Source organism: Vanellus vanellus (assembly GCF_965231255.1).
Source record: "Vanellus vanellus genome assembly, chromosome: 1".
Lineage (NCBI taxonomy): Eukaryota > Metazoa > Chordata > Aves > Charadriiformes > Charadriidae > Vanellus > Vanellus vanellus.
In genome coordinates, this window is record NC_138905.1 from 218,470,979 (window position 1) to 218,493,912 (window position 22,934).

The 22,934-nt window shown below is 44.1% G+C and overlaps 1 protein-coding gene across 1 annotated transcript in view; it reads left to right on the top strand.

Moving 5' to 3' along the window:
• Positions 1-22,934, top strand: part of NARS2 (asparaginyl-tRNA synthetase 2, mitochondrial) — a 54,733-nt gene that overhangs the window by 26,000 nt on the left and 5,799 nt on the right. The window contains exons 7-13 of the mRNA XM_082490046.1: positions 6,440-6,572; positions 12,880-12,978; positions 13,401-13,438; positions 16,082-16,148; positions 17,625-17,762; positions 18,910-19,007; positions 21,107-21,133. Coding sequence (XP_082346172.1) covers positions 6,440-6,572; positions 12,880-12,978; positions 13,401-13,438; positions 16,082-16,148; positions 17,625-17,762; positions 18,910-19,007; positions 21,107-21,133 — 600 coding nt within the window. The remainder of the gene's footprint in view (positions 1-6,439; positions 6,573-12,879; positions 12,979-13,400; positions 13,439-16,081; positions 16,149-17,624; positions 17,763-18,909; positions 19,008-21,106; positions 21,134-22,934) is intronic.

Consider the following 22,934-nt stretch of genomic DNA (forward strand, 5'->3'; position numbering starts at 1 on the left):
GGGTGCTTTGCCAGATAATTAGGGTATATGGGTCACGTTATTAATTATTCAAGTGCGCCTGGATTGTTTTCAAGCAGAGGTGGATGACCCAGGGAGGATCCTTGTCCCATCTTCTCCTTTTCTTGCTGCTGAAGCCGGAGCAGAGGACATGGCAGGGGGAGAGGTGGTCCCGGAGCGTGACAGGAGGGCGCTGCCACGCACGCGACCCTGCAGGCATGGTAGGACTCTGCCCTTTGGAGGCTGCAGCAAGGAAAACTGCTGTGTTGCTTCAGTCTGAGTGGCTGGGGTGGGGGTGGGGGGGGAAGTTTGGCATTTCCCAGTCCTGTCTGGGAACTTAGTTTGTTTTTTTTTTTTTAATTTATGTGTTTATTTTTGGCTGCTTACAAAAGGAAGTACAGTCCCATCTTGTCACAGTGTGAAATGAAACCTTAGCGCTCAGCACACCAGCTCTGCTGCCCAGGCCGAAGCCTCCACAGACTGCTAGAAAAGCCCTTGTCGAGATACAGCTTTTTCTCAGCTGCGCTTCCCCAGAGGGCAGACAGAAGTGGCATGTTCTGTGAGGACTCTTTTAGAACCTTTTCTTCTGCTTTTTTTTCTGGATAAAATTAATTCACCCTCACCGCCGCCTTTTCAACAGAAACATGTGCATTTTCATTGTGCAAAATCCAAACCACCAAACAATACTAATGGGAGTATTATTTTTACATTGAGGTTAAAAACCAGGTACTTCTGTCCAACTCTGAGGTTTCATTTTAGCACAGTCTACCCAGCTCAAGTATGTAGAACGTTATTCCTCTTCTCCAAACTGTTGGGCACTCGTACCTCACTAGCATCATTAGGAGCCCTGGGTTTCCAGCTCCTCCAAAAACGAGACCCTGGAGGCATTGAAACAGTATGTTTGAATGGTGAATGTCTGTGTGCATGTGGTTTCTTGAGTCAGGCCAGAACCTCTTTCAACGTACAAATTTCAGCATCCCTGACCAATCCCAGTCATGCTTAGGTCAAGTACTGCAGCCAACTGGTGTCTCCTGGCAGCCGAGCAAAGTCATCTGCTCATTTTGATGGGGCAGGCAGGTCCTCTGTGCTCAAAATGAATATGGTCATGCTGGAACAGAGTGGAATTAAATTGGATGGCTCGCTTTATTAATTTCTTCCCTTCCTAAGGGAAAGGGCAAAGTGGCTGACAAAGCTAAGCTCTTGGGCTTTAGGGTCACCTTGTTCTCCTTTCCTCCTCTGCTGACATCATGCTTTGTTTTGTCCTTGGGTTTGAAGCTATTGTTTCTAGATTTTCTTGCAGTATAGCAGTATAGATTTTAGTGGGGGGGGGGGGGGTGTTGGTGGACCATGGGGAGAGGGGGGGAACATACAGTATTGAAGGGTCACGTGTTGCATTCATTTAGCGTGGCTGAAGATTTGGCACAAATCACCTTTCAGCTTTACTCCACTGCAGACCTGGTCAGAGGAATCACTGTATTTGTGTTTATGCAAACACCTGTAATATTTTTGGGGTGAGAATAAGGGCACCCTACAAATGAATAGCTGTGTGCACTGGTGTGATTTAGCGCTTAGCCCCGAGTCACAACAACCAGCTTCTGCCTCCCTCTGTGTCACTGCCGTGTGGTGTGACCTTGGCATGGGCTGACAGTGTAGGGATTGCATCTTCTTGATTAATGGCCTTGCTCAGAGTTCTATCCCCTTGGTTCGGCAGCACAAATAAGTCTTTATTACCCCGGTAGCAGCATGGAGTCCTGGCTCAGAAAAGGAGCACAATCCATTCCTGGCTTGGGAACCATAGACGCAATTAATTATATTTGGATCACAGTGTAAAAATTGCCACTAAGGCAGAGATGCTCAAGCCTACAAACATTGCCTGAGTTTAATTAAAAAGATGATTTTAAGCAGCTTTGGGCACGGATACTTTAGACTTCTCTATTGCTTTCTATCACTGTCTCAATAATGAATTGTCAACGAGCTCAAATGAAATGAGCTTTCGTTCTGCGTGGCATAAAGCTCTCAAAGGGGGAAAGGTAGCTGCTTCTGAAGAAGGTTTTAGTAGTGTGTAAAATAAGGGTGAAAAGGAGGAAGGTTTTCCTTTCTTGGGTGTCCATAGGGTGGAGATCACAAATGCAGCCTGTGTAAGAATGAGCCTCCACCAAGTGATGGTCCGTGCAGAGGACGGCTGTGCTCCAGCTACGCATACAACCGCTACTGCCTGCTTCCAAAGGGACTCCGGTGAGCCCGTCCCTAGAAGGGGGCTAAGCCCTAGCTGGGCTGGGGCAAGCAAACTCTGCGTTTCGCAGGATGGGCCCCTGGGTTTTGCACCATTTCAGGGTGTTGGAGAGAGCGCTGTGGGTATTCTCTTGGCCTTCAAGTTAAGCTCTCAGCTTTTCCCAGAGAACTGGGCAGAGCGAAATACAGTCCCAGAAAGGGAGCGCTTAATTAAGCGGCTCTGTGCCTTCTGGTGTCGACCCCGGCAGTGCCTGTGAACTGCATAAATGCACTCGAGCTTGCTGTCCAGAGCTCTGATCTGGGTGAAGCAAAGAAGCAAAGGGACTCATTTCAAAGCCCCTCTTGTCTTCTTTGGTAGCACGTACAAGGACAGTGTTACAGACATTACTGCTCTGCCTCTAATGGCTGAGGAAAAGAGCTCGACAGCTTATTGGACTTGCTTTTTGCCTTTTTTTTTTTTTTTCCCCCTCCTGTGTGTGCTTTTGTTGGAGATGAGGAATTAGCACTACTTATTTTTATTTTTTTTTAAGGACTCTTGAGTGCCCACAACCCCAACTGACCTAGGCACTTTTGGAGACTTAGCCAGAATTTTCAAGTTATTTTTAAATGCTGGAAGTCTTGCAGAGGTCTGGGAATGTTAAATGATTGATTATTTGCATTGTAGAACATAGGAGTCACAGCCCCGGACTGAGGCTCCATTGTGCTAGGTGCTGAATGCCCACAGAAGGGAATGACTGGGTTTGCCCTGGGTACCATGAAATCAGAGCAGAGTCAGCTCCCCTCCCTCTTTTCTAGTATCTTTATATATGCTCGGTGTGATACAGCAATGTATCAAATCACAGATATGTTTTTTTTAATATCAAATAAAGTACAAATAAAGGTCAGATTTGCGTAGCGTGCATTTACTTAATGTCTTGAATGGCAGAGCACAGTAAACAGTGTATGTATGCCTGGATGAGAAATAATTGTTCACGCTTAGAGTTGATAACAGTGACTATATTTTTAGCTGTGTTTCTCTGTTGTGTCCAGGCCTCTGGTCAGTGTGCTGCGTTGTCATTACCAGCTGACTTGGGTTTACTGCGCTCCTTTGATCATTTTGCCAACATGACATCTGGCTAGTTTCCCTTTGCCAGCGTCCCAGGAGCGTGATGAAGTTCTCACAGTTATTTGTATCTATCTTTTCCCTTTACAGTTAGCCTGGGGTATGAATGATTCCTCCCCGTAGACGTGGATTTGGGGCTTTTTTTCGATCTAAAGAGCAGGCAGGCAAATTCAGCCCTACACCAGTAATGTTACATTCTCTGCAGGCTATCACGAAGCCCTTATTCCTGCTGTTGCTGGGCTCCTTAGGATAGTCCATGAAGTTGCCGGGCTAATGGTTAGTTTTGTAAACATAGGTGGTGCTCGGTGTACAAGTTGTAGAAGAATGATCCTGGCAGGATGCCTAGAGCTGGGAAAAGACTGAAATCAGTTCCAGTGGGAGTTGTGCTGCACTTGTCCTACCAAAAGCTCCGTCTCGGACACAGAGGGGCTTTATGCAGCATGGAATTGATCTGTGACTGTGAAATGTTTGACCGTGGTTGACATCTTGTAGCAATAAGGATTTTTAATTTTTTTAATTATTTTTAAGTTTCCTGCAGCCAGAAAGCCCCTTGGAAGATTAGTATCTAGTCCTCATTCTTGGGTGGCTCTTCAGTAGGAAATAAGTACGGCTTGAAGTGCTGATTGCAGCCTGCATTGCTGGAGACTGTCACCTGCCACAGTAACCTACGCTAAGTGAAGTTTCAGTGACCGTGCCTGTACAACAGCTGAGAAATGCATTTCTCACTGAAGCCAGACTGCTGCCCTGTGGGACAGGATCTCCTGCTAGCCAGCTGGTATCATGCTTTAGTTTTAAGTGTTACTTTTTGAGGATTTGGTGCTGGGGAGAAATTAGAGACCTACACATCAAACCCAGCAGTCCTGGGTGGGTACTTAAGCAGTTGCAAGCTTTTAAAAATATTTTTGTCCTGTGTCCAGTCCTGGCCCAGTCACAGTCTGAACTTGTGACTAAACTGGTTTATTTAGGGAAAATTCTTTCTTTAACTGAAGGACCCCGGATTGAAATATTTTAGCAAAAGACTGAAAAATGGGCACAGGTAGGACAAGAGCCCGCGTCTCCTGTTTCCCATTACAGGCCAACCTCCGTGGCCTGGCAAGCAAAAGTTTTTGACCAGTTCTTCATTAAACATTGAACAGTTTTGGCCAAGTGACTCATTGTTTCATATTTGTTGTTTGTATTGCTATAGCAGTTGAGGCTTTGGATCCAAGACCTTGTTGTGCCAGGTGCTGTAGGAACATGGAAAAAAATAAACCAAAACAAAAAGGCCTTGTGAGGAAGAACATGCATTTCTGTATAACCCAAGACAACAGATGGCTACAGATGGGAGAGCACAAGGAACTGATGAGATAATACTGACCTGTGCAGTGAGTAATAGTCTTGGTACATCACTTTATAAAACCTCAGCAATGTTAAGATGACACTGCTGCAAGGGCAGTTTGAAGGAGGATCATCAAGTGATGGCAGAAATTTACAGTAACATTGCATCGAGCGAGAAAGGCAGCAGAGGGAAAAGAGACATGCTGAAAATGATGCTTGAGGAAAGATGTTTGCTGCAAAATCTGGTTAGCGTTGTAGATGCTGTGGTCATGTATGAGAGAGTGCAGGTATGAGAGCAAAGCAGAGACAGAAAGTTTGTTTGTTTGTTTGAGCAGGGAAAGCAGAGCCAGTGGGGAAGAGAAACCTACAGGCAGACTACGTATTCGGAGTCTTGACCTGGAACTTTCTTCTGGTGTGTTTACTACTACCAACTCAAGGAAAAAGAAAGTCTTGTTTCTCTGAATTGTAACCTTTAACCGTCCTGTGGCATGAGGGAACAGATGAGTGAAGCGGAATGTGTGTGTTCCTTTATTTGCAGTGCAGATGCCTCCATAAGGGGCAAAGGAAAAAGGCTGCTTTTTGTAGCGTTGTTTATTTAAACTTCAGTTTAACAAAATTAGCCTGTGCAGAAACACAGTGAACAGCCTCTTTAAGTTGAAAGCTTACAGAGCAAGATGCAAGTCAAATGCCAATGCGAGCAATTAGCACGCATCCTTTCATGAGTGTTAAACTGTGCTTAATCTCTACCGATCGGGTTCTTTTTCTCCTATGTGCTGTCTACAGCTAAAAATAATATCAAGTTAAAGATGTACCAAAGATAGCAGCAGTCCATGGTTTTTCTGAAGCAGCTTGCTCTCTCCCCGGTCATGGGAGGAAACAACTATTCGGGAAGTTCTCGCTGGCCTGAGGATGTCCAGGAGCCCAGGTGCTCATAGCCCACAGTATAAAAGGTGTTGCTTGGAGTGCAGCTTCCACACAGTAAAAATAAAACTTTTTAAGGTGTGTTGCTGTTTGATAGGAAGGATTCTTACGAAGGAAGTGGAGAATCAAGAATGCTTTTGTATCCTGTGTATGCAGCATGACGTGACTGCAGAACAAGAGAGGATGTGTTTAAATAGACTCCCCAGAAGGTTGCTGGAGAAATAGCTTCATAGTAGGAAATGCATTGGTTGCTTCGGCATAAAGCAATATCCCAGATGTGTTCTCTGCAGTAGGGACCTCTTTTAGCTGAACCATTTTTAGCTGTGTGGAAGGAGCCCACTTCTTCAACTCAAAGGCTCTTTCAGCAATAAACTTTGGTCTTGCCACTAGAGGGGGACTGCAAGCTGTACACTGTACAATCCTGCTGGGCTTCACCAGCCACCTTTCAGTGCTAACACCAGCCCAGCAACTCCAGCAGCAGGACCCTCTCACTTCTGGGCTCTGGGGTGTCACAGCACCCATAAAGGTCAAACCTTGCAGCCAAACAAATCTGAAGAAACGTGGATGAGGGGAGCCTGACTGGTGTGATGTTCGAGTGCTTCACCAGTGATCTGCTTCTGCAGAATGTCATTTTTTTATTCCCACACAGCTACAAAAAGTGTTCTGAGCACGAATGGTGTTCAGTGAAAGCTGAACAGGAGGTTTGTGCAACCTCCCCGAGTCATGGAGAGGTGTGAATAACCCCTCTCTGGTCAAAGATGAAATGGAAGTGTGAGTGCTTCTAGATCCCGTGAGAGAAGTGAAGGCTATATGTCTAACAGACTCACTTGTGTGCTGGGACTGACCTTCCTGTTTCTTGTTGCCTTGCAGGGCATTTACCCACGTGTTCACCTTTGGCCCGACATTCCGAGCAGAAAACTCCCAGAGTCGCCGGCACCTGGCAGAGTTCTATATGGTGGAGGCTGAGCTGTCCTTCACCAGAAGCCTCCAAGACATCATGCAGGTGAGCACTCCAAATATCTATGCAGGATTGGTGCCAGAACTTCCTCCTCCTCCCTGAGCTGTGCTCCCTGCCCTCAACCGAGGTTGCAGCTCCTTTCACTGGGTAGATGTTGCACGGAGTCTTCCCAAGCATCAGGGTTTGCTCAGCAGAGGTAAGGGAAGATATAGGTGCGAAGACAACTCCCATTTGAGTGTATTCCTATATTGCTAGAATATGTGTAAATGTGTTTGGCTGGTGCTAATGAAAGTGGCACTCTCCCCTTCAAAACCTTCAGCATCTCTCCAGTGAATCTGAGCAGTACTTAAGCAGTGTGTCCCTTGGTGTGCTCTGTAATGAATTCCTTGAAACCTGCATTGAAATCTCAAGTAGAAACAACAGTTCCTGGCATGTGCTATTTACTATACACTTTAGCAGAAGACTGGAAGAAATCCTTAGTCAGCTAGCTTTCGATTTTTCAGGCTTGACCTCTCGGTTGCAGTTTAACCACATGATGGATACTAATGCGTCTTACTGGTCTCAGTATAAGCCAGCTTATGCCCAGTAGGGTTTGTGAGTAAACATCCACATCAGCTCTCATATGTCAGATAAGGTCCTTGGAAAACTATTGGAGAAATACCCTTAAAATTAAAAGACCTGAGGCACTGGCTGCAGATGTATAAAACAACATCCAGGTGGTGATTTCTTCAGCCTGGATCATATACAGTCAGTATGGCCCAACAGCAGAGCTGACATACTGTTTCTTGTGTGTGCTGCTTGCGCATCTTGGATGTCTGGATCACACTGGGCCGTGTGGACTGACCCGTCAGGAATCTCTGTGTTCCATCAATAACAGCATCCCGCTCTTTCATTTGTCTCTCCTTTTCTCCAGAACGACTTGGTGTATTCTTAGAGCACAGCGTATGTATATCTTTACACCTGACTTCCTGAGCCCCCTGTCTCTCTAGGTAATCAGGAGCTGATTGAAATCTTCACTGCTATTATCTAGTATAATAAGCAGGGTCTTCTGTTAAGTGGTGTTTGAGCCCTTGAACACAGCATGAACATACCTGTACTCTTGTGCTGAGAACCCCAATTTCTTGGCTTTTGAAGTATAGACAGCCAGTTCAGACAATTCAGCGAATTAGATTTGAAAACTGTTCTGGAATATGTAGGGCTTTTATTTGTAGGGAAAGGAGGAACTTCCCCCCACTGCCTTGGCTTGGCTTTTGTTGTTGCTAAACATGTTGTGAAGTGTCAGCTTGTGCTTTCCTCTTTCGCTTCTTCCCTCTGTTCCGAAGTCTTTGACAAGCATCTTTCCCTGTAACAGAAAGTCTTCTAGCAGCATCATTTTGCGTTCCTCATAGTGAGTCTACATTGCAACATGCTTACTTTTGTGATGTTCTTCTTTGCAGAAGTGGAGTTCCCATTCCGTTTATTTTTAAATCATTGGGCAATCTCTCTTTTTAAAAAAAAAAAAAAAAAAAAAAAAAAAAAAACCACCAAAAAAACTGACAGCTGCTCTAAAGCCTAAGTTAAGTTTCTTTTCCCCTGCATAACTGACCTAAATTCAGTGTTCTCGCATGTATCTACCCATTGGGCAGTTAGTCTGTCGTCATCTGCAAGTTCTTTGTTTGGTGCAAAACGCCCAGTTGAAAGCCTTGGGGGCTCTTGGCCAGGGCTAGCATCTGAACTTTGTCCTCGCATAAAGAGCTGGATTGTTTAAAATTTATTTTTAAAATTGGTATTCAACATTTGGACTGAATACCTCTAACTTGAGCAAGTTAGTGTGCTGGGAATGTTCAGATTCTCCAGGGACATTTTGAAGTATGTGCCTATACACCATTAAAGAAGAGCCTTGCTACAAAGATTTACAGGTTTACCATTCACTGATGAGGCTCGAGATCTTTCTCTCAGCCAAAACTACAAAAGAAATGTGGCTTTCCTTACAAAATAAAAGAATAAAGAATATTTAATAATAAAGTTGCATGTATTCATTCAAAGGGCCTGAAATCTTTGAGCAATGGCCTTTTTGCTCCACTGTAATTGCGCAGAGTAGTGCTCAGTTATTCCTAAATAAGAAGCACAGTTCCTGTGAAGTCTCATGTGTCTGGATCATGCAATCTCAACTTCTTTTCTGTGCCAAAACGTGTTTTAGTGCTACAAAGAAGCTTAAAATCTCACAACACTGGTTTCACAATACTTTCTGTGGAAAGTCCCACGTGCTCAGTGCAGTGTACACTCTTTCTCCAAACTGGATAAGAAAGAGAGGGAGTTAAAAGAAGGTCAGGTAAGACAGCGAAAGGGTTCAATCTGTATGGAAGTGTCTGGACTCACCAGAGCCATCGCCCCTCCAGTTCCTGAATTTGAGGTCCAGGGTCTCCAGTCTCATCTGTCCTCTGAGATGCCTGCTGCCACCCTCTCCCTTCAGTGCTGTCATGTAGCCATATTTGTAGGTCATTATCTTCTATTTTTTGTTCCACCGTCTTGGCAGTGCAGTGGATTTAAAGGATCCCATGTCACTCATGACACTAATGGGGTCTTAAAGAGGCTGTATGATGCAGTCGTCGTATAATTTCATCAAACATACATACAAAACCACACCAAAAAAACCACATTATTTAGGCAATAAAGTTAGGAAATGCCAGAAAGAAGTTGTCCTGAGGGCACTTTTGGAAGTTTATGCATAGCATTAGTCTTCCTTAGCGAGATCACATCCTAGCACCACTGTCTCTTTAAGAGAGGAAGAATACCTCTCTTTAAGATGGAGCATACAATTTAAAACACATTATTTGAGTTCTGTCCTGAGGGCAGAAGTATTGTCTTCCACTGGTTATGTACTTCATCAAAATTAATTTACTGTCATTACAGTCCAGTGACATGGAGCATTATTACCTCCGTTTTACAGAAGGGAATTCAGGCATGAAATTAAATCAGCAGTAGCACTGATTTGGGGTGCCAGTTTCGGGGGCCTTCGATCTGAAACGTGGGCGTTGTTTGATTTCCAGAATAGTTTGCAGTCAGAGTACTGTCTTCAGTGCCAAGACGGAGACTAAGACAGTTGGGCAAATCTGACCACAGTCTCGGGTGAACAAGCACTGGGATTCACACGGGAAAGGATTTTTCCAACTGTCTTGCGCAGCGCTCTTTAGGGACATTGGGGTACCTGCAGGGCTATAGGTTCCTTCTCCGAAGTGGCGTCCAGCTGCCATAACTGAGGCTCTTTCTGTTTCTGAACGTCCGTCAGCGTTTGTTGTTCAATTTTGATGGTCAGTGAAGCAGTGATCTGACAGACCAGAGTCTCCCTCCTTTCATAACAACAGCATCTCTCTAGAGTGGGCCATGAGCTGTTGGTTGTACAGCTGAGGGAGGAGACTTTATGACCGAGATCAGATGTGAATCTCCCCTCTGAGTGTGTGTGTATATGTGCACACACGTACAGTGTGTGTGAGCAAACATGAAGGCAAGAAATAATGGTCCACTTGGTGAATGTTTCATATGTAAATACCCTGTGATCTACGCTGCATCCATATGCATGCCCCAGGTAAATGCATAAACAAAAATCCTACTTGGCAGTTCTTGTGATTTTTCTGAAAGTGTCTTATGTAATAAAGATGATGATTTGAACCCTTCTTGTAGTGCAGAGCACCTTCAGTTGCTGCTGCTGACATTTACCGCTGTTCTGTTGATGATTTCCTCTGTTCCAACTCTGGTCATGATTCTGTTTGGGAAGAGGATAATTGCAGTATCAAAAGATCCAAATTAAAATTAAACATTATATTTGGGAACTGCTCCTAGTCAAAATCGCACAGCTAACCATTCAGTTCCACAGCAACACTGGGGAAGGCCAGGACTGATACTGCTGAACAACTTTGAAAGATGAAAATCAAGAGGCAAAGGCTGGGAGGAATGAGGGAGAAGAGAAAGCTTTTACCTCTGCCCTCCTGCCGGCACAATTTCTACATTTCTGTTATGAAGCCACCAAATTAATCGGCTTTTGGATACCAAGAGTCCCACCTCTGAGATGAGCTACTTGCTGTGATTCCCTTGGCTTTTTCCCTGTATAAGCCTCCTATCAAACATGTTTCTTACAGGATACATTCAAGCCAATCACTTGGCCTGTGTCTCCAGCTCATGCATTCCCTCGAACCAGCAAGCCAGTGGTTATGCTTCTCCACTCATTTTTCATATAGCCTACTCTTTAGTCCTTCATTATATTATCTGCTTAAAGCCATAACTTCTGAGTTGGAGAGCTTTTTCTTTTCTTTTTCCTCCCCTTTTCTTTTTTCCCCTCCACTCTTCGTGCCTAGTACACGCTTGGCATCAATAAGAGCAGTGAGGAGGCCAATGCACGGCCCACGTGGTTGTCTCTTTTTGCCAGGCTAAAACCTCAGTCACAAACCTGGAAATATTTCTCAGATTGTTTTTCCCATACCACCCACATCTTTTTTCCACAAGAGGAAGCTGCTTATGTTGAATGCTGTGGGAACCTAATTGTTACTTTATCGCATAGTGAGGGGAAAAAAAAGCGCTAATTAAACAACATGCTTTTCTGAAACCAGATGATACTTTCATTTTCTAGAAAGAAGCAGCTTAATGTAAAATTCCTCCATCTCAGCCTGGTGAAACCAGATGAGTTCCAAGAAGTTTTCTAATTTCATTTGCATAAGCCTTTTTCTAGCTACTTTGAAGAAAGTTCAAAGCTGACTGTTTGGTTATTTGCCACTCAGCAGCAGGAATGCTAGCTTTTCATTTCCTCTGTGTTTGAGTACCAGTAGGGGTAAAACTGTTCATCTGCATATGATAATGCTGTTTCTTTATTTGGATCTTCCCTTTATAAAGGGAGGGCCCGGATTGATGCAGGAGTCTGAAGGCTGAGTTTGGCTCCAGAGGAGTCAAAATGGGCTGATTTACCAGCTTCTCTGGGCTGGTGGGATGCAGAGATTGTTCATCAGCGCAGAGCAGTGTTTTCAGCAGTTTGGAACAGGCGATGACAAATGTTCTTCTAAACATGAGAATTTGCACAATGTACCTGAAATCTCATCTTGGCTATGTCAGTAGTCTGGATTCTTCTTTTCTGTGCCTTTTGTTCCTCTTATGCTGTAAGATCTGGTTCCTTGCAAGGCGGAGACCTGCTTCTTCCTCAGATCTGCTGGCTGAATGTCATGTTCATCTTTTCACAGTTAGTCTCTGTGGCTTTGCCACCTGGGCTTTGCGGTGTCTAGGGACTGCTACTCACCTAACTGCAACTAATGAAGCAGTTGGTATGCTCACAGAAAAAAAAAAACAGGAATGTGCCAGGACTTTCAGAGGTGTTTTTTATTGGGAAAAACCTGGTCCTGTCCCAGGTTGAGATGATGTGCAGCCCTGCTGTATTGTTGTGTTCCTTACAAAGGAGATGAGAATAAGGAGGGTGATTTTGAAGAAGAGTTGGGATCATCAGTACTACACAGGTATCGACTACCAGCTTTGTGCAGGTGTAAGACTACAAGGAGTCATGGGAGCTCTCAATCTGCACAACAAGCAAGTGTCTTCGATGGTCTGTTTAGCTTAAGCAAAAGAGAAAATTACTCTTAAAACAGGTTGATCAGAATGCAGTGACATCCCACATGGGGACTTTTTTAGTTTAGAAATAAAATGGGAAAGCCCATTTGACTGGATAAGTATATACAAATCGGATGATAATGTAATTTAGCTAATCCACATTAGTTTTAGGGAAATGAAACCACATCTTTTTTAGCTTCTCAAACATCCCTGCGTTGATGTGTCCTCCACTTTAGCTCTCTACTCATCTCAGTACATGTTCTCTTTGCTTTGCCCTTACTGCACAGTCTCTCTAACTGGGATCTGTTTGGTGGGTGGCTCTATACGGTACAAGTTTATTTTCCTCTCCTTTTGTTCTATCTCTTCTAACAACAAAGCAGAAAACCAGAATTGCTCATTAAGGGACAGACTCCTCACTGGTAATTAATCTGAGACCAGTTATCACAAATGGTTGTAATGTGTGTGTTTGTGGCTGACCAGAGCTGCTGCATGAATATTTTAGCTGTGCTTTTTTTCTCTGGAGATACCTGACTGAAGATACTGAGGCTATCAGCAGACACTGAAGCCCTAAACCCATGGCAGAAACAAAGGTTCCACTCCTCTACAGCTACTGATCAAGCCTGCTACTTAGGAGCATTAGCAAGCTGGTACCTTCTTATGCAGTCTGACCATGCAGAAGGACAGAAGCTCCTTCTGTACCCTTTGGCTGATGTGTACTGTGTTTTATTTATAGTCTGGGACATCTAAGCAGTGTTAATTTTTCATGCACTCTTGTTTTCTCTATTAGGTTATGGAAGATCTTTTCAAGACAGCGACAAGCACTGTGCTCTCCAAATGTCCTCATGATGTTGAGCTTTTTCATAAATACATAGCTCCTGCCCAGAAGGTAATAAATGCGACAGGAAAGAGCTGCAATCCTGTTATGCATTTTGAGGGCTCTGGGCTATAGAGAGGCTTAATTTTTTTACTATTTTTTCTTACTGTATTGCCCTCTGTTAACAAACTGTGAAGAGCTAAAAGTTAGCCTGAGCTTAAGTGGTTGTTCAGGCCAACAGAGAGAGGACACACAACTGGTAGCAAGTGTGGTAGAACTGTAGCTGTCACATCACCTAGCAGCCTCTGAATCATCGGCTCCAATAATAGGGTACCCTTTTAGCACTGAATGGCTGGGAGTAGATTTTGACCCATATCTAGATCACAATGCAGACCTACAAATTAAAACTTAGAGGTGGCTATTCTGAGTTTCTTCTGGGCCCCTGAACCCTTAAGAGTAGCTTTACATTTTTGTTTTTTCTTGTTTTGACCAAGGACAGGTTGGAACAAATGCTGAAGAACAAATTTGTGACGTAAGTACTTCTATTTCAAAACCATCTGGAAGAGGGCTTTTGGGGAAAGAGTTCCTATTTTGTATATGTTCTTTTTCTTTCCCAACACAATGTCTTCTGGGTTAGCATAATGTCTCCAAAAGAGCATGAATTGCAGTTCCCTTTGTACTGTTTGACAGTTGCCCTTTCATCTCCACATGAGACAGGCATGTGATTCTGCTGGCCTTTGGCTTTTTCATCCCTGATCCTCTTTCTAGAAGGGTATCCTCCTTCCAGAATGTACCTGTGCAGTGGTTTGCTCACTGTCTTGCTTGGTTTTGGCTTTGGTGCTCTGCCTTCCTTACACTTCCACTCCAATGGGTCTCTTTTTATGAAACTGTTTTTTGGTATTTAAAAATCCCAATTGGTTTTCTATTCCTGATTGCTTGTGCAACTGCTTTTCCCAGTTCTGTCTGTGCTAAAGAACTGAAGGGTTTTGGTTTCCCTCCTTGGCTCCCAAGAATACCTCTTTGTCCCTATTTCTTCAAATAGTGGTGTGCTTCATTCATCCCACAGAACATTGTAGGGCTGCTCAGCCCAGCACTGGTTTTCCTGTTAAGCAGCTACAGCCGTGCTTGGGCGACGGGATCATTCATGGTAAATTCTCCCTGTGCCTTGTGCCTGCACAGACACCATGGGAGGCCTCAGTGAAGTCACTCTCTCCCCGTGTCAGTCCTCTTCTCTTTGGACCTAACCTATATTCCTGAAGGGACGGAGTTGTACTCAGCTTTTCCTGTGGTCCAACGAAAAAGAAAGCGAGTCAGCCCATCTCGCTCTCCTTCTCTGTCTGTCTCTTCAACTGCTGGCAGATCTGGGGCATTCCTGGCTTACATCAGTGACATGCATTGAACCTGTGGCAGTGATGTACCTCATTTGGACCATGGCCTCGCATAACCCAAACACATAGAGCAATATAGTCCTTCCTGCGGTATTTCCTTCAAAATCCTTCCCCGTACTAGGCAGACCTTGTAGCTGGGTGTAAAGAGCTCATGTTCTTTAGGGAATTTGGTTTATAACTGGATTTAGCCAATGATACAGACAGATTAAATTATTATGATCAGGTTATTCTTTCTTCTCTCTGTCCACAACATTTGCTTAGTATGTGGAAAACTTGTCAGCAAAAGTATCTTCCGTTGAGTCTTGATTTTCAGTTACCGAAACTGTAGCATCTTCCACTGCACTTTTTGTTTCCTCTGCCATGATGCTATTATTTTGTACTGCTGGAATCACAGAATGGTCAAGGTTAGAAGGGACTTCTGGAGATCATCTAGTCCAACCCTCCTGCCAAAGCAGTGTCACCTAGAGCAGGTTGGACAGGAGCGCATCCAGGCGGGTTTTGAATATTTCCAGAGAAGGAGACTCTACCACCTCTCAGGGCAGCCTGTGCCAGTGCTCTGCCACCCTCAAAGTAAAGAAGTCCCTCCTCATGTTTAGATGGAACTTCCTATGTTCAAGTTTGTGCCCGTTACCTCTTGTCCTATCGCTGGGCACCACTGAAAAGAGTCTGACCCCATCCTCTTGCCACCCGCCCTTTAGATATTGATAAGCATTGATGAGATCCCCTCTCAGTCTTTTCTTCTCCAGGCTAAACAAGATGTGGCCTCACCAGGGCAGAGTAGAGGGGGAGGATGACCTCCCTCGACCTGCTGGCCACGCTCTTTTCAGTGCACCCCAGGAGACCATTGGCTGCCTTGGCCACAAGGGTACATTTCTGCCTCATGGTCAACTTGTCCACCAGGACTCCCAGGTCCCTCTCTGCAGAGCTGCTCTCCAGCAGGTCAGCCCCCAACCTCTGCTGGTGCATGGGGTTATTCTTCCCCACGTGCAGTACCCTACACTTGCCCTTGTTGAACTTCATTAGGTTACTCTCCACCCAACTCTCCAGCCTGTCCAGGTCTCGCTGAGTGGTGGCACAGCTTTCTGGTGTGTCAGCCACTCCTCCCAGTTTTGTGTCACCAGCAAACTTGCTGAGGGTACACTCTGTCCCCTCATCCAGTCACTGATGAATATGTTGAATAAGACTGGACCCAGTACTGACCTCTGGGGAACACCGCTTGTTACAGGCCTCCATCTCCAGGAAATCGGTGGAGAATCTGCTGTCGGATCTGTCAGAGGAGTAGAGAAACATTGCTGCAAATAAATCTCACAGTTTTTGCAAAGTAAAATGAAAATGTTTGAGCTACAAGTCCTTTGCACTCTGGGCTGATGTTTTTGCCTAACACCATCCTGGATGGTAGAGCTATGTTGTTGGAGCGATGCCGATGAGGGCACGTTGTTTTCTTTTAAAAAAAAAAAAAAAATCATATGAAGCAATTCTCTGTAGAGCTCACTTCTGACAGAAATGCAATATTGCAATAATGCAACAAGTGTCTTGAGAGCTTAGTGCTTCCTGCCCTGCATGTAGCTGAAGCACAGGAAGACATAGGGTTCTTGCCATATAAAATGGGGTTTGGCTTCTGTCCAAAGAGGCATTGCTGGGAAATCTGACATCACAGCACAAGTTGGCATGGTGGTGGGGAAATGCCTCCTTAATTTTCCAGTGCGGCACTAAGCCAGTAAACTTTCTTGTTATTCCTTTCATAGTTATCTTAAAGACTTTCTTTTTTTTTTTTTTTCCTCTTGCAGAATTTCCTACAGTGAAGCAGTGGAAATTTTGAAGCGAGGTTCACAAACTTTCACTTTCAAGCCAGAGGTAGGTAGTTGCCTGGTGGCTTGTCCCTGTGCCTGTTCATGTGCACGGTCAGCCTGAACTTTGCAGATCTCCTTTCTCTCCTTCTGATACCACAAGAGTTGTTACTTCGCACAGGTTCTCTGCCTCCCGGGGTGCTTGCTCAGTTGTAACCCAGGTATAACTTCAGCCCTTTGGGGTTGAAATGGTACCAATAGAAGGAGTGAGATCTGTAGCAGAAGAACACGTAACATTTGCAGGGAAGTAATGAGTTTGCTGTTGAAGGGCCAAAGCTTTAGCAAAGGCACTTCTCTTTCCTGTATGTGAGTAGTGCCCGGGGTGTTGTGGGTTCAGTAGCGATCATCTAAGGAGAGTTGCTGCAATAGTCCTCAAATAAAGGAATGATAATTAGGATAACATCAAAAGTTTGACAAGGACTAATAAGTCAAAACCACGTCAAAATACCATGTAATCTAGATGTAGGTAAAGGGGATCTCTTGTCTTTCCAAAGCATAGGGGTTGACAGGGAAGAAGAATCACACGCTAGTCTTTCTAATGCTATTAGATTATGGTTTCCTAAAAATCGTATTTTGCCCAATTTCGAACACACACGCCAGCAGGGAGAGCATTTTTGGTGGTGCTCTTCTCGTGTCTGTACTGATTAATCTTTATCTCTTTCTGATGCTTTGAGGAAAATAACCCTCTGGCTGAAGCCACCTTCAGCCGTCTCATCTCTGTGTACTAGTGGGTGTAGAACTTCACATCCTGTATCTGTACTACCTTGATCTCAGACAGCAAACTCAGGATATTTGCAGATGAGGAGAGTCGGCAGACTCCCCTCTTCCCCTTCCACTCCCCCAATATTCTTTGCACATCTTATAATGGACTGGAGGTCTCCAGTCAAAAGCCACCAAATTTATAACGTTGCTGGAAGAAAGGAGAAGTGAAGGACACTGCAAATTTCCAACACTTCTGATAACAGAGAATTGGTGAATAGGATGCTTGGATTTTCTTAAGTGAGAATTAATGTAGCATGTAACAGGTCACAGCAGGGAAGAGAGCGGTCAGTCTAGCAAAGCTGCTTCTGTATACCGAAGGTAATACTGAAATAAGGCTGGTTTGCTGGGTTGAGGAAGCTGACTTTGGATAGGTGCCTATTTCCCTTAAGCTATGCAGAGTGTGGTTTTGGGTTTGGTTTCTTTTGTTTGTTTGGGGTTTTTCTTCTGATTTGATACCAGATGCTTGGGCTTGATGCAGGGGTGATCTGGCCCTACTCTGAAAGTTAAAACATATTATGGTCATTGCTTTGCTCTGCCTTAAAACTCATGAAACTCTGTCTGCTTAGCAAATTTTCACCGTGGCCTGTGTGAGAAGTTGCTGTGCTTGGTTTCATGTTATTCAAAGCTGCACGTCTCTCCTACACAGGGATTTTGCTGTGTCTCTTGCCACAGGCAAGATGCACCAAAGCAGAATCCCAGGTACCTTTTGTTGTCTTTACAGTGGGGCTGTGACCTCCAAACAGAACATGAAAAGTACCTGGTGAAGCACTGTGGTGACGTTCCCGTGTTTGTGATTAACTACCCATATGACCTCAAACCTTTCTACATGCGGGACAATGAAGATGGACCTCAACACACAGTGAGTCCATAGGTTATGCTTCCACCTCTTTTTCTGGCTAGGGTTGTGTCTCAGCGTACTGAGAGAGACAGATGAGGATAGTCTTCTGCTGGGCCTCTGGTCCAGAAATCCAAGATAAGACATGACCATCAGGTGATCCTGTTCAGTCGTTTTCCTGTTGTAGAAATAATCCCCAAAGCAGGAACAACAGGAGGAGGATTCAGGAGTTGGGTAGCGTTAAGCTTTTGCTTAAGTTCTTTAAGACAGATTTGCCATAGTTTATTTCTTTTCCTGGTAGACTTCTGTACTACTAGGTGAAATACCTACAATTGCGTGGCTCTAAGCAACCTGTGATTCTCTTGTCGTTCAAATCTACCATCTGTGTAATCCTCAAGCAGCAGATGGACACAAGACATAAACTCTTCCTCCACAAGTCTCATGATTTGAAGGTGTGAATTCCCGATTGAACTGAGACAGCCTGAAACATTGCTTCTACTACAAAGAGCTACTACCCCACCATGTGCCACTGTCACTTCACAGTTCAGTTGTGGGATAAGAGAAATAAGTCTACAAAACCAAACAGAGAAGAAAAACCAGCCCAAACCTAACAGCGTAGGTGATAACACTGGAATCCGACCACTTGCATCAGCTCATCAGTGCCATTCATCCACTGGTATCATTACCGCTAGAGCTGGATCAAGGAATGGCAGCAGATGGGGTAAACACAAGCTACAAGCATCAGAGCAGCTTAAACTCTAAGGGAATCAGGGCTTCAGGGTAGTTGCCAGTGTGTCTTTGCTTCCTTGTGAGCTGCTCTTGGGTTCTTTATACCCTGAACAGGCTTGCCTACCTGCACAGGTTGTCACCAGAGTAACCTGGTGGGATTCAGTTCACACCACCTGCTGTAGGAGTGCTCAGCCTGGAACATCACTGCACTTGTTTAGGTCTTCTGTAGGCTTACTGATTTTTATCATTGTAACGTTCCCTCCCAGCCTTCTCCTGTCAACAAGGGACTTTTCAAGCATTTGCAAATACTTCCCTAAGTGTCCTGGTCTCAATAAAAGAATTACAGTAGCTTTTTACAAACAGCCATCCAGTGTCAACTGAACTTCTGCTGTAGACTGTATGGCTACATGGCATGACTTATGTCAGGTTTCTTCCTTTTAAGGTTGCAGCTGTTGATCTCCTCGTACCAGGAATAGGGGAGTTGTGTGGAGGCAGCTTGAGAGAGGAGCGACTGCCCTTCCTCGAATCACGCTTACAGAGGTACGGAAAGCCCACAGGTGCCAGGAGACTAACCTGACCAAGAGAGTGTTTCAGCAGCTCTCAGTGGTTGACAAGACAGAGGAGCGGAAGGGCAACTAACGCTATTTTAAAAAAGCCTATTTTTGTCTTTAATATATTTATTTATCTGAGTAGGTGATCGTAAACTGGTGAAGAAGTTCTTGTGCTTCTGTTGTGGGTATACAAGCCACCTCTCTGTCTTAGCTCATCAGAGAAGAAGAGTTTATTTTATGCTAGGAGACCAGGGCAGCAGAATGCCTCAGCTCTGCTGGGACTATCTGGAACAGGCACTTCATCCTTGTGCCTTTTCTTGGCAGCTTGTGTGGCTGAGAGGGTATTGCGAAGGTGGAAGTTGTCACGTAGACAGAGCTTAGATGTATTTGTCATCACATTGTGTAATTGAGGAACTGCAGTTTTGGTCAGAAGCTTTGCTAGCAGCTAGCAGCTGGCCTCAGTGGCATCATTTCAGAGAATATGGTTCACTGGAAGTGCCTGGGACCTGTACTGTGTCATATGGGCTCTTTCCCTGATGCTTTGTTCTGGATCATGTGACTTTGAGTACTTTGGGTCTAAATTCAGTGTCAGAATATCAAAGCTGCTGTTTAGTTAACAATAATTGACATTATAGATGGGGTAATTCTCCAAAGACAGTTACTCCCTGGATCCTGTCTGATTGTTCAAAAGAACCTTTCATAACTCAGATGAGTCTATTTGGGCCAGTCGTACGCTTGTGCAAAGCAATTTGGGAGGAGGATTAATCCCAGAGTAACACCATTTGCACATTGGGAATGAATTTGTTGCTTAAATCAGCCACATGCTTACAGAGATACATCTACTCAGTGGAGAAAAGCAAAATCCATTTCAGCATAATGAATCCAAAAGGCGCAGGGCAATTAAAATCACCAGAACATTGGTTCTCAATTTGTGGTGTAGGATGATATTATTCCCTGTGCTTCCTGCTACTCTCTCTGCCAACTCTCCTGAAGTGGGCATGCTTCAGCTGAAGCACAATACAATGTTGCCCGCTGCACTTTTTCATTTGAAATTTTTGCCAGTAAGGTGTGGAGTCCACAGCCCTCAAGGTGTGGGGCTGGAGGAGGCGTCCGCGTGGAGGTTGAAAACAGCCTTTCTTGTTTGTCAGGAAAGTCATAAGATGTATTTTAAGCTACAAACGGGGTGTGTCTTCTGTGACCTTAAAGTACAGCTCTGTATTGAAGATGACCTAGAAAAATAACACCTCTTTTCACATGTTTTTCTCAATTTTGAGTACTCGGGATCTAATCTGCTGAGCCCAAATACTTTGTTAAGGCTTTTGCATTCTACTTCCTGCAGACCCAGCGTAACTAAGAGAGATAACAAATGGGATTCTTGTCTCCTTATACGCACTTCATACAATAGCTCTCTCAAGTCCCAGCCAGGGACAGCTGCAGTGCACCAAAGATGAGAGAAGTGGTGTCTCTTTGCATACAGCGTTTTCTGTTCGTGTTCAGAGAAATGGAAATAAAACCATCAACTTTGCTCCTTTTCTGCCAGGGTGGGAAAAGGAGAGAGGGTGCACTGGTGGCAATTAGAAAAAAGTGTATTTTATTTAGTAGTTTTACAGAAGTTGACACACATTAATAGAGCTACAGGAGTTCAGTGGTTTTATGCGCTGCGGAAGGGGAGCCATGTAGCCACACACATGAAGAGATTTTGACTCGGTCGTAAATGAGGTTGGCTGCGTGTCATTGGAGAGTACAGGCCTGAATATTAAACTTATAAACATTCACAAGTCGGGTTTACTGATACGTGTAAAGTTAAGAATACACACAAGTCTGCATGAAGCTGGGATCAACCCTGTATGTTGACATAACAAACTTTGCGTTTTAAGAAGCATGTTGGGAATCTGTTCAAGATTGTCTACCGATTACCAGAACCGACAGCCGCTGATTGTCTTCCCTTAATTTCCTGCCTTTCCTTTTTGGACTGAATTTAGTCATCAGACCCTCCCTTTTCTTGTAGCATTGTCTTCCAGGCAAGTGCTGCTTGTGCAGGTCTCCTCTGTTCCTTTACTTACAAGGGGTTTTCTTTTTGTTCCACAGATTAGGACTCGCGGATGCCTACCAATGGTAAGACACTGTCTTGTTCTGCAAGCTATTTCTTCTTTTGAGACGTGTTTAAACAATTTTTTCTTTTTTTTTTGATTCTGTTCTTGAGGGAACGTTTCTTGCCCAGTTGCCCTGCCATCACTGCCAGTCTAAATGGAACAGCCAGTTCATTTAAACAAAGTTTAATCTAACGCTACTTAGTTTATCGTTCCAATTTGTAAACTCACAGCACAGGTCATTCCTTTCAGGATTGCATGAAGTGGATTAATTTACAACCTATCAGTGAGTTTTGATATTAAATTATTAAGCTATGTTCCATGTTGAGTAGATTCTGACCGCCATCGCATGAGATAAACAGGTTACAGAGCCACAAGCAATTTGTGACCTTTAACAGCTCTATGAATAACTCCCTTTGCAATTGACAGGGCAATTGAGTCGAAAAATCTTCCCTAACAAAGCGGTTGAGGCAATTAAAACTGTCCTGCTAAGGAGACAGAACAACCTTTGAATTAATGGTTCACCCTATTAAAACGACAGAAGATCTTGGTGTTCCTCTTGACAAGTGTTGCTTGGTATGTACTTTGTCATAGCTACTGAAAGGGTGATAGTGCAGAGAATTTTAAATTTAGAAGAGTATATTCAAATACTCTGCAGTCTTTGGAATGATCATTAGAGAGGCTGCCTTGGAAAAAAAGGCAAAGCGTAGGATTCTTCACCCTCCTCTTCCTACAAAACGAAATCACTTAGGAACAGCCCCATGCATGGCAGACCTTTACATCATCCATTTGCAAACGCTGAATAAAATGCCTTCCTGAATTGCTTGAGTTTATGGGCCAGAATACACCATATCACTTCATCTGGGGGAAGGATTATCCTGACCAAGGATGCCCAGTTGTGTAGTCAGATGCTGAGATGTAGCCTGAGGAAGTCTGGTGTTCAGGGGCAGAGCCTTCCAGCACTACTAAGATAGTAGTGCTGTTAGCAAGCCTTGCCTCGTGCTTGCCTCAAGAGAGAAGATTAAGATGTTGCCCGTCACCCATTTGCATTTTCATGTGATATGTAGCAATCCCATTCTGGAAATTCTTTTCTCTTGTGATCTTGTTTTGGAGACTCTTTCTTCCTCTGTTTCCTCCACTCCATCACAGATGATGTAACTTTGCAGAGAAGATTAAAACTATTGTTACCCCCTGCCATAGCAGGGTCTGGGGTCCTAGGAAGGTGCAGGATAGGAGTAATCCTGGATGTTTCTGGACTGTCATCCAGAATCTGCCAGAAAATAGGTAGGTGGTTTGCCAGCATCTATTTTTTTTCAGCAGAGGTGGCAGGAGAGACCGAGATTAATCTCCTCCAATTTAGTGATTGGATTTAGTCTCCAATGCTGGCTCATAGTGTCCTTGAAGAACAGTTGAGTCATTCCTTTTTAAATATAATATTTGCTGACTTTAGAATGGGCGGCTGTATGAGATGTGGTCCCTCTTGAATTCACTTATATGTTGCCGTATCTCTGTTTCTATCTGTTTTCTTCTCCCACTAAGCATGAGGATACCATGGGAGCTCAACTACCTCTCCTGCTTGTCTGCAGGAGAATCATTGGGCAAAGAGGCAACTAGTGATCTGAAATACTGTTGTGCTTTTGCCCATTCCTACCTTTTAGAAAGCTTTTTTAAAAAAAAAAAAAAAAGTAGATAAAGGGACATGGTCAAAGTCCTCTGAGTCATCCTCAGTTCACTACATCTTTCCTGTTGTGCAGGTTTCTTTCCATAAAGAATATGAGTTGCAAAAGTATTTGGCTTGATTTTGAAGAGTTATTTTATCTTATTTT